The 22,094-nt window shown below is 39.1% G+C and overlaps 1 protein-coding gene across 1 annotated transcript in view; it reads right to left on the minus strand.

The window, feature by feature from the left end:
- The window catches only part of LOC125452477 (pecanex-like protein 1), a 244,466-nt gene that overhangs the window by 115,352 nt on the left and 107,020 nt on the right, over positions 1-22,094 (minus strand). The window contains exons 15-18 of the mRNA XM_048530940.2: positions 19,539-19,630; positions 15,586-15,695; positions 14,972-15,077; positions 9,190-9,282 (exon numbers count right to left, since the gene is read on the minus strand). Of these exons, the coding sequence (XP_048386897.1) occupies positions 9,190-9,282; positions 14,972-15,077; positions 15,586-15,695; positions 19,539-19,630 (401 nt within the window). The remainder of the gene's footprint in view (positions 1-9,189; positions 9,283-14,971; positions 15,078-15,585; positions 15,696-19,538; positions 19,631-22,094) is intronic.

The raw sequence follows: 22,094 nt of genomic DNA on the forward strand, positions 1-22,094 counted from the left end.
TACAAAGGCCTGATTGCCATGGAGAAGATAGGAGGAGGTATGTGAGATGTGGCACTCAGCCTCTGCAAAGTAGAGGTCAGTACACCAGGCTACAGCATCATGCTTATTGGCAGGCTCAATAACAAAGTCAGGTTTGGATCTAAGCGCATGGAGTGCAGTCAGTTCAGAAGGAGATAGTTTGGATTGGGTGAGGGGGCGAGTGTCACATTGACAGTTCTCAATGAACAGATCAAGTGAGGGTAAGAGGCCAGAGGAAGAGATCCAGGTGGAAGGACAGCACTGGAACTGGGTAAAGGGGTCTGTGAGATGGAAAGAATACTCTTGACCAAAAAAATGGGCATGGTGGTGAAGACAGTAGAAGAAGAGTTCGACATAACGTTGTGCCTGAAATTTGTTAAGGTGCGGATGCAGAAGAATAAAGCTGAGACCTTTGCTGAGTACAGAATGCTCAGCATCTGAGTGCAGAAGGCGATTCCGGCACTAAAACACCCAGATCTTGTACCTCAGAGATCTACAACTACTCATCACTGAGATAATAAGCTTCCTTTTTGTTCTTTCTCCCAAAATGGTCAATTTCACACGTCCACACATTGTATTCCACATCCTCTTCTCAACTCACTTTCCCACCCATCTTTCTGTCACTGGCAAACGTTACCTTCTGTAAAAATTTGAGGCCCAAGCATTGATCCCTGTGGTACACTAATTGCCAGCCTGAAAAAGGCTCAATTATTTCTACTCTCTGCTTCCTGCCAGACAGCCAACCTCTATCCATGAAAAATGTTACTGCCAACACCATGAACTTTTATATTTTGCAATAATCTTTGATGTAGCACCTTATCAAATACCTTCTGGAAATCAATAAATAATACATCCTGTGATTCCCATTTATCTATCTCCAATAAATGAGTTAAAAACATGATTTCCCATTAACAAAACCACATTGGCTTTGCCTGATTACTTTGAACTTATCCAAGTGCACTGTTATAACATCTTTAATAGTAGTTCTAATATTTTTCCTATGATAAATATTAAACTAATTGGCCTGTAAATTCTTGTTTTCCGTCTTGCTCCCTTTTTGAAAAGGACTGAGATTAGCTAATTTCCAATCTAAAGGCGCCTTCCTTGAATTTAATGAGTTTTGGACAATTAAAGCAATCTAATGGAGCCTTCCTTAAATCTAATGAGTTTTGGAAAATTAAACCAATGCATTGACTAGCTCATCAACTACTTCTTTTAAGACCCTGTTTCATGTTAGCCAGCCAATCAATGACTTTATGCTATCCACTACACTGGGAGCTTTTATTTTCCATAATAACCTATGATGCGGCACCAATCAAATTCCTTCTGGAAATCTTTGTCCAGCACATCCATTGGCTCCACTTTGTCTGCTGTATGTGTGACTTCCTCAATAATTTTCCAACAACTCTCCCTTTCACAAAGTCATGTTGACCCGCTCAGATTCACAAACTTGTCCAAGTGTTCTGCTACAGCTTCTTTGGTAATTACTTTCATGACGTAGGAGATATAATGTGCAGGAAAATTAGAAACGTTACAAATAAAAAACTGTAGGAACCAGATTGAGGAAAACAGCAAAAGTGACAAAAGAAATACAGAATTTCATTTATGTCAATATCTGTAATTTAATTATTAATGTTTGTGACCTTGTATGCAAATTGTTGAATCAATTTGGCTCGAATTCAGGAACAGAAAAGGAGATGGATGAGCAAATGTCAAACTCATGTGACCACAGGAACAAGACTTGTATGCTTGAAAAATACCTGCTATTCATGCACATAGAAAAGTAATCTTGTAAGGATCGTACACCCAAAGTAGGTTTATGGGTAATTTCAGAGCCGCCAAATCAGATCACGAGAAGGTGGCTATGATAGTTTGACACGCAGACAAAGCAACAGGAACATATAAAAGCTGGCTAAACATCTAAGATGAGGGAGAAGAAGTTAGGGTCTTGGATTGGCAGAAGAGGATGTGAGCATAGAGAATCAGAAAATGCTGTTTCAATACTGATTCAGCCCAAACATTTAGAAGGAAAATGGGGCAATTTCTAGCGGACATCCTGATAGGAGTCGTCCAGAGATACTTCAACAGGAGAAAAATGACCAGGTAGCATGAATAATGGAGAGACTTTTCGAACAATGGATGAATGTAGAAGTCTCCATGTTCAGGAAGTGTTTGTGGTTGTGACTAACAGAATGAAGGATAGGGTGGTGAAAGAAGTCAAACCAAGAATTACAAAACTGGAAAGAATTCTGAATATATTCAGAAGTGCATGATAGAGGTTAGAGATAGTAGGAACTGTAGGTGCTGGAGAATCTGAGATAATAAGGTGTACAGCTGGATGAACACAGCAGACCGGGCAGCATCAGAGGAGTAGGAAGCCTTCCTGCTCCTCTGATGCTGCTTGGCCTGCTGTGTTCATCCAGCTCTACAACTTGATATCTCATGATACAGGTTAATCAGCTTTGTCCTGCAGGCAGATCTGAATGGAAAAGGTCCTACCAGACAGGACGTATGAGACCAAGACTAATTTGGTAGCTGGAGGCTTTAAGGAATGTTTGGGCATAAGTGCAAATAAGGTAGAATCTCCTATGGCTGAGCAGGTAATATTGAAAATCTTTTTGGCTATTTTAACAATCTTTTCTTGGAATATTGCTTTACAAACATCAAAATGCCATTCCTTCAGGGAGTATTGCCTGAGGAAGTATTCTTACAGTTCTCAAAAGTAGCACCAGGAATTGAAGGGAAATTCTGGAAATTATCTTAATGCCATTATAGGTTAAATGACACTTCTCAGGTGTGATGGTTTTCAGTAAGATAATCCTGGAATGCTTACAACTGATGGGAATGTCCTATTGGTAGTATAACGGAAAACATTTGGCCAACTTCATGATGCATGTTGATGATTTATTTGTGAAGGGAGCACCAATGACTTTGAACAAAACATATCATCAATTGCATTCGAAAGGAATATTCAGAATTGTCAGTCAAACTTCTGGAACTTTCAAATATGTGGGTTTGGAAATTAATAATTAAATAATTAATAACGATGTAATTCTAAACCAAGAGACTTTCTTGAAAATTGTCATTTTTATTGCAACATATCTGGACAGAAAAATGGAACAGCTGAAGAGTCTTGTTGGGAAGGCTCAACTGGTTAGACACAGTGACCAGACCAGCTGTAAGTTTAACAAAAAAAACATAAGTTACTGGAAAAGCTAAGCAGATCTGGCAGCATCTGTGAAGAAAAAAAAATCAGAATTAATGTTTCTGGTCTGGTGACCCTTCCTCAGAAATTGCTGTGCTTTTCCAGAAACTTCTGTTCTGGTTCCTGATTTACAGCATCCACAGTTCTTTTGGTTTTTATTCAGATCCTTGATTCGTTCACAGGATGAGGGCATCGTGGCTAGACAGCATTTATTGCCCATCCCTAATTGCCCAGAGGGCAGTTCAGAGTCAACCACACGACTACAGACCCATAGCAATTTGTAGTCCAGACCAGGTGAGGATGGCAGTTTCCTTCCCTGAAGAATATCAGTGAACCAGACGGGTTTTTCTGACAATCAACAATGGATTAGTGGTCATCATTAGACTCAAAATTCCAGATATTTTACTGAATTCAAATTCCACCATCTGCCTTGGTAGGATTTAAACCTGGTTCCCCAGAACATGATCTGGGTCTCTGGATTCACCGTCCGACGGTAATACTATTACACCATTGACTCCCACATTTTATTCAGATTAAAGCTTTAATATGCTGTAACTTAGCCCAGCCATGAAAAATACAAAGATGAAGGACAATTTGAGAGTGAATAGAACTTTTAAAAAATTGAAAACAGAGCAGTGTAAGCTGAAGTTATCAGTTTTGGGTGATCCCAATAATATGATAGTAATCATTTTTAGTGTTGCCTTGCATGCAAATCTCGTTGATGGATTTTCCAATGCAAGAGGATTTGCAATACCTTTAGTCAATAAAAGGGAAAAGTTAGAACTTTGTTTAGAGGCAAAGAAATTTAAAGGTTGTAAAGAGCACATTAACCATCAAGCTTTGACTCTTGCTGATGCTGTGACATAGCATTCTACATGTCAAGTCTAGGAGGGAATGCTTTATACGAAAGGTACTGAAATGACAGTATTAATAGAATGTTACATCAGTAATCAGTCTGTGAAATAACATACATTCCACAAGAAGTGTTACCTGAGAAAAGGCTTAGGATGGATATCACCAGTTTAAAGCAGATGCTAGAGAGGAAAGAAATTTCTAAATTTAAGTGGTTAAATATTAGTCATCAACTGTTGGATTGTTTCACTGAAAGGAATAATACCAAAGAAAAATTATTGAAGAGGGGTGTCTTGCTATTTAACAATCAGAAATATGAAATTATCTTTTTTTGTATCCGAACACCCTTGTATAAATACAACTTTTTAATCTTACAAGAAATCTGTCAGTGTTAGAAGGGTAAACTAAAATGGAACCAGAGTTGTTTGAGAGCATATGATGTTCATTGGACTTTGTATCATAAGCTGGGTTCTAGGGCTTTTGTACTACAGTGATAGCATTCCTTACCTGTGGGCTAGGAGATGCGGGTTCAAGGCATACTGTTCTACAGGTGTGTCATGACATCTCTGAACAGGTTGATTGTAGATTTCTAGAGTTCTTGTGGTGCAGTGGTAGTGACCTGACCTCTGAGCTAGGAGGCTCAGGTTCCAGTCCCATCACCTCCAGAGGTGTGCCATAACATCTGCAAGCAGGTTGGTTAATAAAATAACTGGGTTCTTATAGATGGAAAAATTATCACGTGATTTGGTGATGGGAAAGAATATTCATTCGTGTGTAAGAACATTTCTGGATATAGGAAAAAAGAGCTGAGTTCTTTGAGCTCTTGTGGTGCATAGTAGTGTCTTTATCTATGAATCAGAGATGTATAATAACGTCTCCAAACAGGTTGATTAGAAAATGTTAAGAGCCAGGTTCTTCCACAGTGGGAAGATGTTATCTGGATAGGGTAAGGGTCTAGAATGGAAGGATGAAAACTGGTTTATGCGGTAAATCCAAAAATAATTTTAAATCGGAATTTGAATGACATTTGTAATGAGGAAATTACAGGGATACAGATAAAAGGCAGGCTTAAGAGGAAAGTGCCACTACAATGCAAAGTGGACTTAGTAACAGAAACTGGAGTGCTTTGTGGTGATGGCTATTTTCCAAGTTGGGTGTGACTAGCAATGGTTTCCCACAAAGGTCAGTTTTTGGTCTGCTTCTGTTAGCAATTTATATAAAATGACTGAAACAGCAACCACAGGCACATTGTGTCACATGGCTTTATTCTGTGCTGTGAGTTTCTTGCTCAAATCCCTTCATGGTCCACTGGTAGTGGTGTTTTCTGTTTGATAAGTCCTAAACTCTGGAATTATTTTTCTAAATATCTTTACCTCATTGCTCTTCTACCCACATTTAAGGATTCATTTGAACGCAAAAACTTTAACTGAATATTTGGTCAGCTATCCCATTACCTCATTATGTGGCTTGGTGTCAAAATAATTCATTAATGCACTTGTGATGTCTCTATGGACATTTAACTACATTAAAGATGTCATATAAATGTAAGCTATTGTTGTTCCATTGCACTGCATTGTCCAATACAATAGCCACTAATTAATGAGTATAACTGACATGCAGTTGTTGCTAATTGGATTTCTGACTAATTAATACATAGTCAATGTCATTGGGAATATAATTTCAATATGCATGGTTGTATTTGACATAAATGTGAAATTTCTGTGTGTTTGTTGGTAAAATGATAAGATGAAAAGCAGATTACAAACATTTTTTTTGCTCGTGCTTTATTTGCTTGTTTTAGAAAAGTGGTAGGTGTTTAAACATAAATGTAGGTGCAAAGTACGTCTTATTTGTAAGATGTCTTCTTCTAAAATGAATGAAACTGGCTGAAATGTTGTCACAATAGCTACAATTATGGCTAATCAAATTTTATTTTTCCTGGAAGCTCAGGGAAAAGGGTAAGCTTCTGATATTTCTGACAGCAACCCAACATGAAAGATTAATAGTTTGAAACAAAATGCCTGGCTTTTCATCTTCGAACACAAATGATGAATTGATTGACAGTCATGACTCATTCAGTTGGATAAATGGCAACCTGTTTGCATTTCAGTTTTTTTATTTAAAGGCAACAGTTGAGGATTTATACACTGGATAATCAATGGCACAAGTATAGTGGGAGACTGAGTTGGAGGTGGGGGATGGGGGTGGGGGTGTTGAGCACCAAAAGATGGATGTGTCAAGTGACCAATGGCAGGAGTGTGGGGGTGAAGCACCACAAGATGGACATGTTGGTTGACCAATGATAGGTCCTTGGATGTGGAGCACCCAAGACAAATGTTTTGTTTGATTAACAGGAGGACTGCAGGGTTAGAAAGTTGATATATTAAAACCTCCTGGAATATGTCTGGTTGCTATAGGAAAGATGTTGCTAAACTTGACAGTGTGCAGAGAAGATTTACAAGTATGTTGCCCAGACTGGAGGGTTATGTTATAACGAGAGGCTGAATAGGCTGGGGTTTTTCTCCCTGGAGTGTCGGAAGCTGAAACCTTGTAGAGGTGATCAAAATCATGAAGGGTACGGATAGGGTGAATAACCAAAGTTCATTTTCCTCAGGGGCAGTCCAAAACTAGAGAGTATAGCTTTAAGATGAGAAGGTAAAGTTTATAAAGGACCTGAGGGATAACATTTCCATGCAGAGGGTGGTGCGTGTGTAGAACAATTTGCCAGAGGAAGTGATGGAGGCAGCTACAATTACGACATTTAAAAGGCATCTGGATGGGTATTGGAGGGATATGGGCCAAATGCTGGCAAACAGGACCAGTTCAGATTGGCATGTCTAGTCATCGCAGACGTGGAGGAGTGAAGGGTCTATTTCTGTACCGTATGACATCATGTCCAAATAGAGTTGGCAGCATGAATGCTGTTGCAATATCACTGGGTCACAAGACACAGCAGCAAGGAGAGGAGCTTGTGCCCTTTCTAGTTATTCCCTTTCAAAGTTTAAGTTCTAAGCTCAAAGCAACAACCAAAATCTAAAATTTCACGATAGGCGGAAAGCAGAAATTGGAGGGCAAGTCATTTGTGCAACAACTCCAAAGCATAGTCTGATGACCGGGTTACTGGTGATCAGTTCTCAGAAAATGGTTAGTGTTTCTGAACAAACTAAAGGTCACTCCAAAAAAATGAAAACTAAACCAAAATTAACATTAGAGGTTAATTAAGAAATTCGAAATTAAGAAATAGTTAATATGTTTGAGACTCAAATAAAAGTCTTCCTTTTCTCATACAATAAATGGTCAAACAATTCTGCTTCCAGCCAAAAGGGAGAATCAGCTTTTGATAAAAGTCATCAAACACAAATTATTCCCATCAGCCATTAAGAGTTAACAGATGTAAAACATGTCTGCTATTAATAGTAATGTTGATTTACTGTCTTTCAGAACACAAGAACAGGAAGAAGCCATTCAAGCATATTCCACCATTCAATTAGATCAGGCCAGCCTGTAACCTTTCCCATCCATCCATTCAGGGATCATGTAGCTCAGTGGCTGTGTCCCTACCTCGGGCCAGAGGGTCAATGTTTAAATCCCAGCTGTTAAGGAGGTGAGTCATAACATGTCCAAACATTTTTATTTTAATAAAAATTTACCCGTCTTGTCTCCATAATCTTTAATCACTGTACCTACATCAAATGGATTGCAACAGTTCAAGAAGAAAACTCACTATCACCTTCTCAAGGGCAATTGGAAGTGAACAGTAACTGCTGGCCCAACTGCTGAATGAATGAAAAAAGTGTCTCTCAATTAGAAGCAAAACACTATGGTTGCTGGAGAACTGAAATAAAAACAGGAAGTGCTGCAGAAACTGAGCAGGGATGGCAATGTCTATAGAGAGAGAAATACAGTTAATAGTTCAAGTTCACAAAGTGTGGGGCTGGATGAACACAGCAGGCCAAGCAGCATCTTAGGAGCACAAAAGCTGACATTTCAGGCCTAGACTCTTCATCAGAATAGGGTCTCTAGGCCCGAAACGTCAGCTTTTGTGCTCCTAAGATGCTGCTTGACCTGCTGTGTTCATCCAGCCCCACACTTTGTTATCTTGGATTCTCCAGCATCTGCAGTTCCCATTATCTCTGATCACAAATAGTTCAAGTTCATTGCCTTTTCTTAGGAACGTAGAAGGGTTCCAAATTTCCACTGTTCTTTGCATGAAGAAATGTTCCTGGCATCACTAGCCTAACTGTAATTTTCTGTGCACTCCAATTATAAGAAATGTTTCTGTCTATCTGGCTTGTTCAATCTTTTATATTCATTAGAATGTTAGATTTTTAAAAAATAAATCCTAGTTGATAATAAGGATACAAGAGCTAGCTGCATCACAGAAGGCAGTATGAAGCACTCTTAGGATAGATGCCAAGTGAAAATTCCTCTACTCTACAAATCCACTTTCTTCATTCATTCTCAAGAAGTAGCTTCTACCAACATTCAGCTTTCAACATCTGACAGTTCATAAGAACAACTTAGCTAGTCACATCAAGCTTTGTGCCATAACTCTCGTCTGTAAGAAATGGATTAAGAGTAGTTTGTTAATTTAAGACACTTGAGGTGACACTTTGTCAATAGAACCGGTCACATTTTAACTTTGGGAAGCTGGGAAAACGGCACCGGGTTCTCAGCAGTCTAATCATTCAGCTCAAATGGGTTTTTTAAAATATTTCATTCAATGCCTGCTGTCAATTCTCAAGTTAAATGTTCAGGGACATTTTGTTTAATATTTAACTGCTTAATCTTGTATGAGCAAGTCTCAAAGTTATGCTATTGAATACGCAAGTCCTTTGATAAATGTTATAAAATGTCAAAGTCAGTTTAAGAATTTTCCTTCATTCTATGCCATTTTGCAGGGCCTTCAAATTCGCAAGTATTATTTTCACCCCAGGTACTTTGAACCAAAATGGCTTAGATATGTCCATGTTGTGTAAAAACACTTGTTCAAGTGCTGACTTCAACAGAATTCAACAAAAGCTTCTACTTATAAAAATTTTAAGTTGTAAGACACTTGTCAATAAAGCTGAAATGCTAACGTGAGCAAACAATGATCAATAGAAGCACAGTACCTTTAATGAAAGGAAAACAGTAGTTGCACTGATTGCAAAAGTTAGAAGGGTAATTACTGCACACATAACAAGATCAGACTTCAAGACTTCTCTCTGCAAAGACACAAACACACATTGCCATTAATTAAATGGGCAATTAAAACATTTCCAAATATTATTCTTTAAACCTATTCAAACTATTTCACCAAGGCTCCTCACACAGCATATTCTAAGCCCATAACCACTACCATTTAGAAGGATGAGGGCAGAAAATACATGAGAACGCCACTAGCTGCAAGTTCTTCTTCAAGCCACTTACTGTCTTCATTTTGAACGTCAATGTTGCTGCGTCAAAAATACTGGAACTCTTCATTGTGGGTGAAATTACACAAAATGGACTGCTACAGTTCAAGAACTTGTGGCAGCTTAGTACTACCTTCTCAAAGGCAACTAGAGATGTACAATCAATGCTGGCCTCGGCAGCAAAGCCCATATCCATGAAAATAAAATTAGAATAAAAGAAGTGAGATCAGGAGTAAATTATATGAGTCCACAAGCCTGCACCACCATTCAATAATATTATGGCTGACTCTTTTCAGCCCAATTTCCTGCCTGCTCTCCATTTTCTTGCAATCATTGAGAGGCCAAATATTCCATCTACATCAGCCTTAAATATTCTCGATGATTGGGCATCATAACCTTGAGGCAGCTAATTCTAAGGACGATGCTCCAAAGGAAGACTTTTCTAATTTTAATTGTAAATGATCAACCCTTATCCTAATACTGAGACCACTGGTTCCAGATTCTTCAGCCATTTCGATGTATCTATCCTATCAAGCTCCTTCAAAATCTTAAATGTATCAATTAGATCACCTCGTATTCCCCTAAATGTTTCAGTAGAAACCCAGTTTATACAGTGTCTCATCACAGGAACCAACCAAGTAAACCTTTATTGTACACCATTGGGGCAAGATGTATCCTTCCTTAAATACATAGACCAAAACTGCACAAAGTGGTCACACCAAAGCCAGGAATAACTGTAAGACTTCTTTATTTTTGTAATTCAGTCCCTTGCAAAGACCGATATAGATTCTGTCTTTCTAACTGCTTGCTGTATCTGCATGCTAACTGTGTGCTCCTTGTACGATTTTATCGAACCGTCTCTGAGCATCAACGTTTAGATGTCTTGTAGTCTCTTTGTTTTCATCACTGATACAGTTGGCAAACAGCTGAAGCTCCAGCACTTAGCCTTACAGCATTCCATTAAATACAGCCTGTCAGCTTGAAATTGCTCTTCATCCCTCCTCTCTAGTTCATGTTTATTAGCCTGTCTTTTATTTATGCTAATATATTTTATTCCAATTCCATAAGACCTTATTTTGCTTCCCAATATTTTGTGTGTGTACCTCATTGAATGCCGACTACAGCTGAGTTACATCCTCAAAAAAATTTACAATTTTTAAAAAATTTATAAAATGTTATGACTTTCATTTTCCTATGTTGACTCTGTGCTTTTTAATGGGAATTTTTAAGACTTCCTTAATAATAGATTTCAGCATTTTCAGGCCAACTGGCTACTTTGCTTTCTCCCCACTTAAACAGCCCTGTTACATTTATTAAATTTGAAACGGATGGGACTGTTCCAGGATGGAGGTAATTTTAGAAAATTATAACCAACACATCCATAGCTACCTGTTTTGGAATCCTAGGCCTTAAGACCTTCTTGGCTTGTAGTCCTTTAAGTTTTCTTTTATTACAGAATCCCTATGGTATGGAAGCAGGCCATTCAGCCAATTGAGTCCACACCAGCCCTCCAAACAGCATCCCAACCAGGCATATCCCCCTACACAGTCCCTACAGCTGTACATTTCCTAAGGCTAATTCACCTAGCATGCATATTCTTGGACACTATGGACAATTTAGCATGACCAATCCACCTAATCTTCATATTTTTGGACAGTGGGAAGAAACCAGAGCACCTGGAAGAAACCCATGCATTCATGAGGAGAATGTACAAACTACTCACAGTCACCTGAGGGTGGAATCAAACCCAGCCTCTAGTGCTGTGAGACTTTAGTGCTAACAACTGAGCCACCATGCCACCCATCTTCTGATCAACCTAATCAGAGATGTCAGCACACCTCCGGAGCAGGTGTGACTTGAGTCTAGGTTTCCTGATCTAGAGGTAGGGACACAATTACTGTACTACAACCACCCTTCCCTTAAATTTCTACGGAATATTTCTCTGCTAATCTTAATTACATTCAGCATCTCACTCTATTGACCCCTTGGTTCCCCTCTGTTAAATGGTATGTAATTTGTGTCTTCTACTGTCAAGTCAAACACAAAATATTTATTCAAAAAGTGTCTGCCATTTTCTCAGGATAATTTTTCCTTCTTTGCCTCTAACTCATTTTAAAAGTTTTTTTTTAATATTCCCAGCTAGCTTAATCTTGCATTCCCCTTTTATATGAACTCTTTGATTGGTTGCTGGTTGCTAAAACAGTCACAGTCCTCAGGGTTAGTATTACAGTCAGATCTGCTACAATGCATGTTCTGGCAACTTGAATTGGCTATAACGTGACTGACAAATGGGGACATGATTTCTCAAATGTGAACTTGTGTTGGCAATAACATGATTCTGCGCAGAGGAATATGTGCCGGCATCACGTGATCATTTCAGAAACTTTGACATGAAGTGCTTTCTGTGAGAGGTACAGTACTCTGTGATTTTTGGGTTTTTCTGCAAGTCCTGCCATGTTACCCACAAAAATGTGAGGACAAAAAAAGTGACAAGAATGTTAGCAAGAAGCATCCTGATGATAAAATTGCACATGGTGAATGTAAAAGAAAGGTTATAACACTGGAAGAGAAGCTAGTTGTTAAGAAGCATTTTGAGCATAATGAGAGAACATGTGAAATCGTTCACATAGTAGGAACAAGGAGAAAACCAAAAGAACTGTGGATGCTGCAAATCAGGAACAAAAACAGAAGTTGCTGGAAAAGCTCCGCAGGTCTGGCAGCATCTGTGAAGAAATTATCAGTTAACATTTTGGGTCTGATGACCCTTCCCTGTTCTGAGGAAGGGTCACCAGACCCGAAACGTTAACTCTGATTTTTGTCTGCACAGATGCTACCAAAGGAATCTACCTTATGCACCATTAGAAACAATGTAGAAAAGATGAAAGTAAGCTGTACTGATGGAACAAGTCTGTGTGCTAGCAAGTCTGAGGGGTCATGGGCAAAAGAACTTGATGAAGTGGAGCAGGTTCTAAGTGTGTGGAGAGAAGATCAAATGAAAAAGCAATCTAGGACACCCTTCTCACCATAAAAGAGAAAGCCTTATTAATCTATGAAGATCTAACAAAAGAAGCTGAAAATCCTCTAGATGCATCTGCCTTTAGTGCGAGCAGTGGCTGGTTTGTGGGTTTCAAGAACCACTATGCTTTTCAAAACGTAAAGTTACGTGATGAAGCTGCCAGTATGGACAAGGAGCATGCGATGGCATTTCCTCCTGTCATAAAAAAATTGACAAAGTAGGCTACAACTTAGATCAAATTTTCAATTTGGATAAGACAGGCTTATACTGGAAGCGAATGCCATCAAGAACTGACATTTCTATGAATGAAGCACATGCTCCAGGCTTTGAGGCGGCCTGGGATCATATAACTGTGCTGCTGAGTGTCGATGCCAGTGGAGACTTAAAGTTTAAGCTTGTGGTGGTGTGTCGTTCTGCCAATCTGTGAGCCTTGAACGGTTACATTAAGTCTAGTCTGGGCGTCTACTTTAGGTCTAGCAAAAGATGTTGGATGATGGGGCTATTTTTTCTGACCTTATTGCTGATGTTTTGGAAAACATTTTTAGAAAGTATGGCAGGGGAAAAAAAAAAATTGGATTTCAAAGATTCTCATCATCCTGGATAGTGTGCCAAGCCATCCTCCCACTATTAATGAGCTTTCTGAAAACACCAAAGTGCTATATCTACCCTCGAACAAAACCTCTCTCCTTCCACCCATAGACCAGGGTGCACTAGCAGCTTTTAAAGCTTATTATTTAAGGCGCACATTTAAGAAGCTGATTGCAGCCACTGAGGGGGACAAGGGCAGTGTTCTTCAAGTTTAGAAGAGCTTTAACATCAAGAATGCAATTGACATTATTGTGAAGGCCTGAGGTGATGTCAGTAAGGGCTGCTTGCATGCAGTTTAGTGGAAGCTTTTCCCAGATTTCTTACAAGATTTTAAAAGCTTTGATCCGTCAGAGGAGCTTCCAAGTATCAAAGAACATTGTGTTGATCTTGCAAAGCAAGTTGGAGTTGAAGAAGTGGAGAGTGAGGATATTGAAGACCTGCTTGAGTCCCACTGTGAAGACCTCTCTACAGTTGATATACAACAATTTGTCACTGAGGGGGAACAGGAAGCTGAAGATGAAGATGAAGCACCATGAGCGGTTTCCATTTCTGTTTTGTCTTCTATCCTGAGGGAAATTGAGAAGCAGTTGCAGCTCTTAAAGGACAACAATTACAATGCAGAATGTAGCAGGGTAGCAGTTCATGGAATAAGATCTTATTTGGCACCACATGAACAGCTTCTTCATGAAATAAGGAAATGGGCAAAGCAGCAAAAACTGGATGTCTTTTTTAAGCCAATCCCAAGAAACAGTCAGAAGACAATGAACCACAGCCATCCACTTCTGGATTTACTATTTTTCACCCTAACCCTAAAACCACAACTGCATCTGACTGTGAAGATGATGATGACGACTCTCACCCCCTGCATTAACAACAGAGCAACCTCAAAGCCTTCAGCACCATCAAGTCATCTTGACATTTTTCAAGGTAACGTGTTAAATTCATTTTTATTTCATTATTAGATATGAATTAAACATTTATTCAAACTGTGCTATCCTTTGTGGTGGGCTGAGTGATTCTTAAGCAATTTTGAGTGATTTTTTTTGGTGGTCCGCCCCTTTTCCCATAGACTCCATTATTTTTATAGCATCATTTTCTATAATAGGACTGACTATATTCCATCAGCCCTCTCTTTTAATCTAATACTATCCCCTATTAAGCCAGAGTTTATTCTTTGTTGCTGAGATTTTGATTAACAGACCATGTTCTTGATAAACATTTTGAATGTTTTCTGTAATATTTTTCATTATTTATTTACAACCACACCTGGTAGTCCATTTACCCAATCAATTTTAGACAGCTTTTCCCTCAGACCTATGTCATTGACTTTATGATGTTTAAATTTCTTGTTTAGAACTGAAGCACATCACTTTCAACCTTAATATCGAATTCAAATACATTATGATCATTTTCCCCAGCAGATCTTTTATGTGGAGATTAGTAATTAAATATACCCCATAACACAATACTAGATCTGAATTAGCTTTATTCCTTTGTTGGAGAGATTGCAGATTCCCCCATACTCTTCCTGTGTAAGGTGTCACTCCAAATAGTCTAGATCTCATTTTAAAGTTATAGCCTCTTGTTCTAGACTTCACTGCCAGAGGAAATAGTTTATCTCTATCTACTCTTTTAAAAAATCCTTCTCTCGCTTTAAATACTTCAATTAAGTCACTTTATTTTTGCTTAAGTGATTAGAAGCCAAGTCAATTCAATTACTTCTAATTTAGCTCTTTGATGCCCTGGATTCTGAAATAAAACTGCAGTAGTCTTATGAAAATGCGTGAGAAGTTTCCAGTCTGCAATGTAAATGAAATATACATTATCTTAATGCATCAAAACAGCACTGTTGTCAAACCATCATATTGATTATTGACTGTGGAAAGGAACATATACCACAGAATTCTTTAGTTTTTCAGGAAGAACATCTTTGTTTTCTGACAGCGGATGCTCTGGATTCTGGACGTCCAACTCATTGAACAACTTAGAGCGAATTAGGGACCTGTAGCAAAATAACAATACCAATCACACAGCAGCATTGATATGCAAACTTATTTACATAATCGATTACACATAATCACTGAATTGATTAATTGAGGGTTTTATATAATCATTTAACTAGCTATGTTCCAATTTCTTGATACTTAAAAAAATCACAAAAGCTCCAACTGACTCAGGGCATTCAACAGCCTTTTGGAAAAGGAGAGTGTATTTCAGATTTCCACGACTTTTTATTTACGTTGGCAGGTTATCAACCTAAAACATTAAATCTGTTTCTCAGGCCACAGATGCTACCAGATCAGCTGAGTATTTCCAGCATTTTCTGATTTTACAATTATCTTTCTTCATGACACAATTATTCCTGCATCCTTCTATTTTCACTGATGCATCCGTTAGTAAGTTAACTTTGTGAATCAATCTGATTTGAAACCAAAGTTTCGTTTGGACAGGCAGGTGCCTGAATCTCTTATTGGATAACAATTGTTAACATTCTTAACAAAATGACTTACATCAATACTGCTGGTTCACTGCTTTGTCTGCTGAGGTGATAGGAACAAGCAACCAGCAGTCCACAATAAGCTGAAAATAACACTGGAGTATGCTGAGCATCCCATGGTCTCTGCAATACAAGAGATAGATTACAGTGCCACTTATTTAATTAAATGTCCAACTTTACCACTTAGCACTGTTCAACTTTACATCTTAAGTGGAGTCTTCAATTTGAAAGCTCCTCAATTATGCAGATGAGTCATTTAGAGCACTGTAGACTTAAAGCTGGCCAAATCATGTCAATTAAAAGGGCTGAATACCATCTCTACCCATAAATTATTGGTTACAGTGTGGTACTAATAATGCCAAGGTCATGACTTCAATCTCTGTAAGGCTGATAGTTATGAGGTGACTTTAATACTGCATATAGATTGGGCAAATCAATTCAGTAAAAGTACTGTAGAGGAGGAATTCCTGGAGTATTAAGACATGGTTTTCTGGGTCAATACATTGTGGAACCAACAAGTGAACAGGCCATCCGAGGCTGAGTGTAGTGTAATGAGAAAGGCATAATTGGTAATCTGGCTGTGGGACACCCTTGTGGAAGAGTAACCTTGATGAGGTTGTTGACATGCTCGCAGAGCTGGCATGTTTTTGTTCAGACATTTTGTCACGATGTTAGGTGACATCATCAGTGGAGCCTCTGATGAAGCAATGTTATTCTACTCTGCTTGGAATTTTTACTGTCTGGTCTGTTGTGGTGAGTACTGTCATTTCCGGTTTTGATCTGTATGGGTTTATATATGGGGTCCAATATGTTTGTTGATTGAAGAATTGGTGGAGAATTGGTCTGGGAATTCCCATGTGTGTCCATGTTTGGCTTGGGCTACTATGGTTACTTTGTCCCAGTTAAACTGATGGCCTTCATCATCTGGATGTACAGATATTAAGGAGAGTTCATTGTGCCATTTTGCTGCTAACTGATGTTTATGCATTCTGATGACTAGTTTCGTTCCTGTCTGTCCAATGTAATGTAAACATCTCTTCATCGGAGGGTCCACTGATAATGTCACCTAGCATGGTGACGAAATGTCTGAACAAAAACAAACCAGCTCGGCAAGCAAGTCAATAATCACATCCACAACCTGAGCTACAGATCTTTGCCAAAACTTTAAGTAACCATGATATAATACAACTTTTCATTAAGGTGGAGAACAATAGTGTTGATTCTGAGACAGGTCCTGAACCTAAATAGAGAAAATTAAGACAGTATAAAGGTGCAAACTGGCTAAATTGGGGAATGTTACTTAAAGGGATGAGAGTAAATAGGCAAAGGCAAACATTTAAAGGATGCATGAACAGCAACAATTGTCCATTCCTATCTGGCACAAATATAAGATGGGAAAGGTGGCCCAGCCATGTCTAACAAGGGAAATGAAGGATGGTATGAGACAGATAGGCAAAGGGATTATACAAGTTAGCCAAAAACAGCAATAATTGAGAGAACTGGGAGCAGTTTAGATTTGGGCAAAGGAGGACAAAGGGATTGATTAAGAGGGGAAAAACAGAGTACAAGAGTAAGCTTGTGGGAACATACAAATTTGACTGTGAAAGTATCTACAGGAACATGTACAGAAAAGCTTAGTGAAGTCAAATGGACATAGCTTACATTCAGAAGTAAGGCAACTTATAATAGGAAACAAAGAGACAACAGACCATATTTTATAAACATATTAAATACATATGGGATTAAAGGCCACCAGAGTACTCCAGAACTGATAAGTACTCTGGGGTGTAGGTTAAGGAAGTGGCCCAGGTGGTCAACTTTCAAGATTCTACAGCCTCTGGAACATTTGCTATTGATTGGAGGATGGTTAATGTAACCCTTATATTTAAAAATAGGAGATAGAAAGGTAACAAGGAATTACAGATTTGCCTGACTTTGGTAGTAAGTAAAGTGTTAAAGTCCACCATAAAAGATTGAATAACAGAACTTTCAAAAACACTGACAAGATCAGACAGAGTCAGCATGGATTTATGAAAGGGAAATCCTGCTTGACAAATCTACTGGGATTTTGAGGATGTAACTGATAAAGTTGATAGGTAGAACCAGTGGATGTTATTTCTGTGAACTTTCAGAAGGTGTTTGATAAGGTTCCACAAATGAGATTAGCATGTCGTGGAGGTGCTGGTGTTGGACAGGGGTGGAGAAGGTCAAAAATCAGAATACCAGGTTGTAATCCAATAGGTTTATTTGAAACCACATACATTTGGAGTCTCGCTCCTTCTTTAGATGTGAGAGATCTGGCATCAAACACAGAATTTATAAGCAAAAGATCAAAGGGGCATAGAACTGACAGGGACATGTTGAACAAACCTAAGATGGCTGTTAAATCTTTAATCAGTTAGAAAGGAGATGCAGGTTCTGATTGATTAACATGCAAATCCCAGAATTTCTTACAAGTCACTGCCCTGATATCACTAAAGGTTTTATCAGTATAACAGAGGTAACATTTCAGGTCAGACAAGGCATTGTAGGTGTGAGGCCTGGTTTAGAATTTGAGAGTGTTTTAACTTGGAATCAGACTGGTTTTATTTCCAAAGTAGGAATACATAAAATGCCACATTGACTGTTTACAAATTGTATGCTTTTTGAACAAAATAGAATGTATCTGCAATTACAAATCCACGAATGCAAAGGCACGCCACAGGGTTGTGTGCGCGCGCGCGTGTGAGAGAGGCAGAGTGTGCGCGAGAGAGGGAGTGTGCATGCTTGAGACAGAGTGTGCCTACGCATGAGAGAGAGAGAGAGAGAGAAAAAGATAGTCCGTGTGTACGACAGGGTTTGTATGTGAGTGTGTGTGCGCGCGCGCGAGTGTGTGTGCACGTGCGTGTGTGCGTGCATGCGAGCAAGTGTGTGTGTGTGCGTGCGTGCGAGCGCGTGCGGTTACCTGCACTGCGACATGAACCGAAGACCCTGAGTCACGGTATATTGGTGAAACCATGCAGACGCTATGACAATGGATGAATGGACACTGCACAACAATCACCAGACAGGAATGTTCCCTCCCAATTGGGAAACACTTCACAGCACCCCCCAGGGACCTGGATTCAATTCCAGCCTCAGGCGACTGTTTGTGTGGAGTTTAGTTTCCTCCCATAGTCCAAAGATGTGCAGGTTAGGTTGATTGGACACGAGACATGCAGGGTACAAGGCTGGGTTGGTGGTTGTGGGGGAGGGGGGTGACGGTTGGGATGGACTTTTGAGGGGCAGTATGGGTCAAATGGCCTGTTTCCACACTGTAGGGATACTATGATTTATTGGGAAAAACAAGTTTGTAAAACCGGTTGTCAATATTCTAACTCATTGCCCACTCCAACCCAAGACTTATTTCACCCTGTTCTGGAGTTTTTAAGAAAGGTAACAGAGAATATTGATAAGGGTTATGCTCTTTATGCTGTTATGTAATCCTAAAAAGGAATTTACCACAGTGCCACACAACAAATGGGAGAGTGAAGTTAGAGCTCATTAACAAAATGAACATTAGAGGCATGGAATCAAAGTGGCTGAAAGACAGGAAACAGTGTGTAGTAATTAATGGATATTTTTCAGATTGGAGGAAGGCTAATAGCTGAGTTCCAAGGAGTTGATATTAGGATTCCTGCTGTTTCTGAGCAGGGTCATATTATTGACCTCGATCTTGATATACAAAGGCACAATTTCAACACTGTCAGATGATACAAAACTTGAAGTATTGTAAACTGAGAGAGGGTTAGCGCAAAACTTCAAAAGGATATCAATAAGTTGGTCAAATGGGCAGAAATTTGACAGATTAAATTTAATGATTCATTTTAAATGGAAACAATGCAGAGTACAACACAAAACAAAGGGTACAATTTTAAAGTAGGTTAGGAGCAGAGGAACCTAGGTATATATATTAGCCTTAGCTCAAACATACAATTAAGAGCTTACCTTTATTGTGCCAAAACATAATGCATATAGCAGCGATACAGCAAATAAACTGCGGGAAAAGCCATACAGTGATGAGATTAGCCCTGTTGTTGCTGAAAAACATGAGTACGGACGTAATATTACTGTTAAATGCCACAAAATTCTCCACAGCCAACAAGCGTCCCCACATTCCCTCTAGAGGAGCATTAACTGTATTAACTAAGACCACATTTCCCATGTCCTTGTGGAAGAGGTGCACAAGTAAATCCAAATAGACATGCAAAAAGCAAATTGATTGCAATAAAGAAAGTGAGAGGTAGTTCATTTCAGCAGGCAGAATAAGTAGACCACATAGTTGTTTGGATAATAGGTGCCTAAATAGGGCAGAGAGGATCTGAAAGTATTAGTACACTACTTACTAAAAGTGGTAATACAAGTTAAGGCCATAAGAAAAAAAATCAGAACATTGGAATATATTTCCAATGGGATTGATTTGGAAAGTACAGGACCAATTCTAAATTCATATGAGAACCATTATTAGGTCACACTTGGCATACTGTGCACAATTCTGGTCTTTTTTTTATCAAAAGGATATAGAAATATTTGAGAAAGTACAAAAAAAACTGAAGAATGACTTTAGAACTGGGAATTTAAAACTATCAGAACTGATTCAGCAGACTAAGACTCTTCTCTAGAACAAGGAAAACTGTAGGTTGAGTTGAAAAAGTAATTTTAAAATCCTGAAATGTTTTATCGGGTAAACATTCAGAAGATGTGTCGGCAGACCAAAATTTTAAATAGTCATTGATAAATCCAAATTAAAATTCAGGGGAAAAGTCTTTTATTTGAATTTTCTACCACAAGAAATAATTGAGATGTGCTGCATAAATGAGCTTAAAAGGAAGTTAGATAAATACATGAGTGAGAAAGAAATAGATGGATAAGGATTTTTAATCAATCTGTTTGGGCAGGTCACAACACATCTTTGGAGACTTGAGCCGGGACCTTCTGGGTCAGAGTTAGGTACACTACTATTGCACCATGGGAGTCCCAAGACCTGAACATAAATTGCTGGATTCAAAATCCACCATTGAATCTGCCACAGGAATAGATGGATACATTGCTAGGGCGGAACAAAAACAAAATTGCTGGAGAAGCTCAGCAGGTCTGGCAGCATCTATGAAGGAAAAAGCAGAGTTAATGTTTCGGGTCTGGTGACCCTTCCTCAGAACTGATGGTGGCTGGGAAAACGTCAGCTTATATGCAGAAAACAGGGAGGTGGGTGGGGTAGGAAATAAACAATAGGATAGAGCTCAAAGAGACAGAAAGACAGTTGGACAGACAAAGGAGTTGCCAATGATCAGGATGGGAGGGTGAATAGTTATAATGGGAACTGTTAGTGGCTAACAACATGGGATGTGTGATGTAATGGCAGGCTATGTGGTAACAAGGCCTGGTGTGTGGGGTAGGGGGCTGGAACATGGGAGAGTTTAGGCCCTAAAATTATCGAACTCATTATTGAGTCTGGAGGGCTGTAGGGTCCCCAAGTGGGAAATGAGGTGTTGTTCGTTCACCTTGCATTGGGCTTCGCTGGAACGCTGCAGCAAGTCAGAAGAGACAGAAATGTTGGCCAGGGAGCAGCGTGGTGCATTGAAGTGGCAGGAAACAGGTAGTTCAGGGTCATTTTTGAGAGCAGAATATAGATGTTCTGCGACGTGCTCGCCAAAGCGGTTTGCTAGGGTAGGATGGGGCGCCTATGGACCATGAACACCAGAGCGCACCAGCTGGTCTGAATAACTTGATTTTATGCTGTAAATTTGTGGAGAAACAGTCCAGTAGCAAAGCTTTAGAATATCAATCTAGAGACCCAGGTAACGTTCTGGAGACCCAGGTTCAAATTCCTGTTATTTGAATTTGAATTCAATACAAATCTGGAATTAAGAGTCTAAATTTGACAGTGAAACTGTTGTTGATTGTTGGTGGGAAAACACTTCTCGTTCATTTATGTCCTTTAGGAAAGGAAACTGTCATCCTTATCCGGTTTGGCCCACGTATGACTCCAGATCCCATAGCAATGTGGTTCTGGGTCATTAGGGACAGGCATTAAATGCTGGCCTACCCAGCGATATTCATTTAATAAAAAAGTTCTGTCATTTTGAGAACCTTATACCAATACTGGAGTAGGTTCACAATTAAAAAGCATACATCCAATACAGAAATGATTGCTATTTAATGACAGAAAGGAACTTTACATTGATTTACAATTGGACTGAAATCTGCAGTCCCCAGTCACTCACTGCCGACTCTATTACTGACTAAATAATGAAGAAAAAAAGATATGAACTAGCTCCAGTGATAGTAACAACCCTGATCAAATGACACATTACTATACTGATTCGTTGCGTTTGGAAGCGGCTCTGACTGCAATTAGAAAAAGCAGTTGGGAGAGAGGGGGCGGTTGTCTGAGCATTAGGCTGAGAAAGAATGATAGAGGCACTAGTTACTGCTTTACAATGGTGCAAATGAGAATACAGTAGTAGCAATTCTCTAGAGTTCAACACAATGAGGGGATGTTGT

This window comes from Stegostoma tigrinum, chromosome 4 (genome assembly GCF_030684315.1).
Source record: "Stegostoma tigrinum isolate sSteTig4 chromosome 4, sSteTig4.hap1, whole genome shotgun sequence".
NCBI classification, from domain to species: Eukaryota; Metazoa; Chordata; class Chondrichthyes; order Orectolobiformes; family Stegostomatidae; genus Stegostoma; species Stegostoma tigrinum.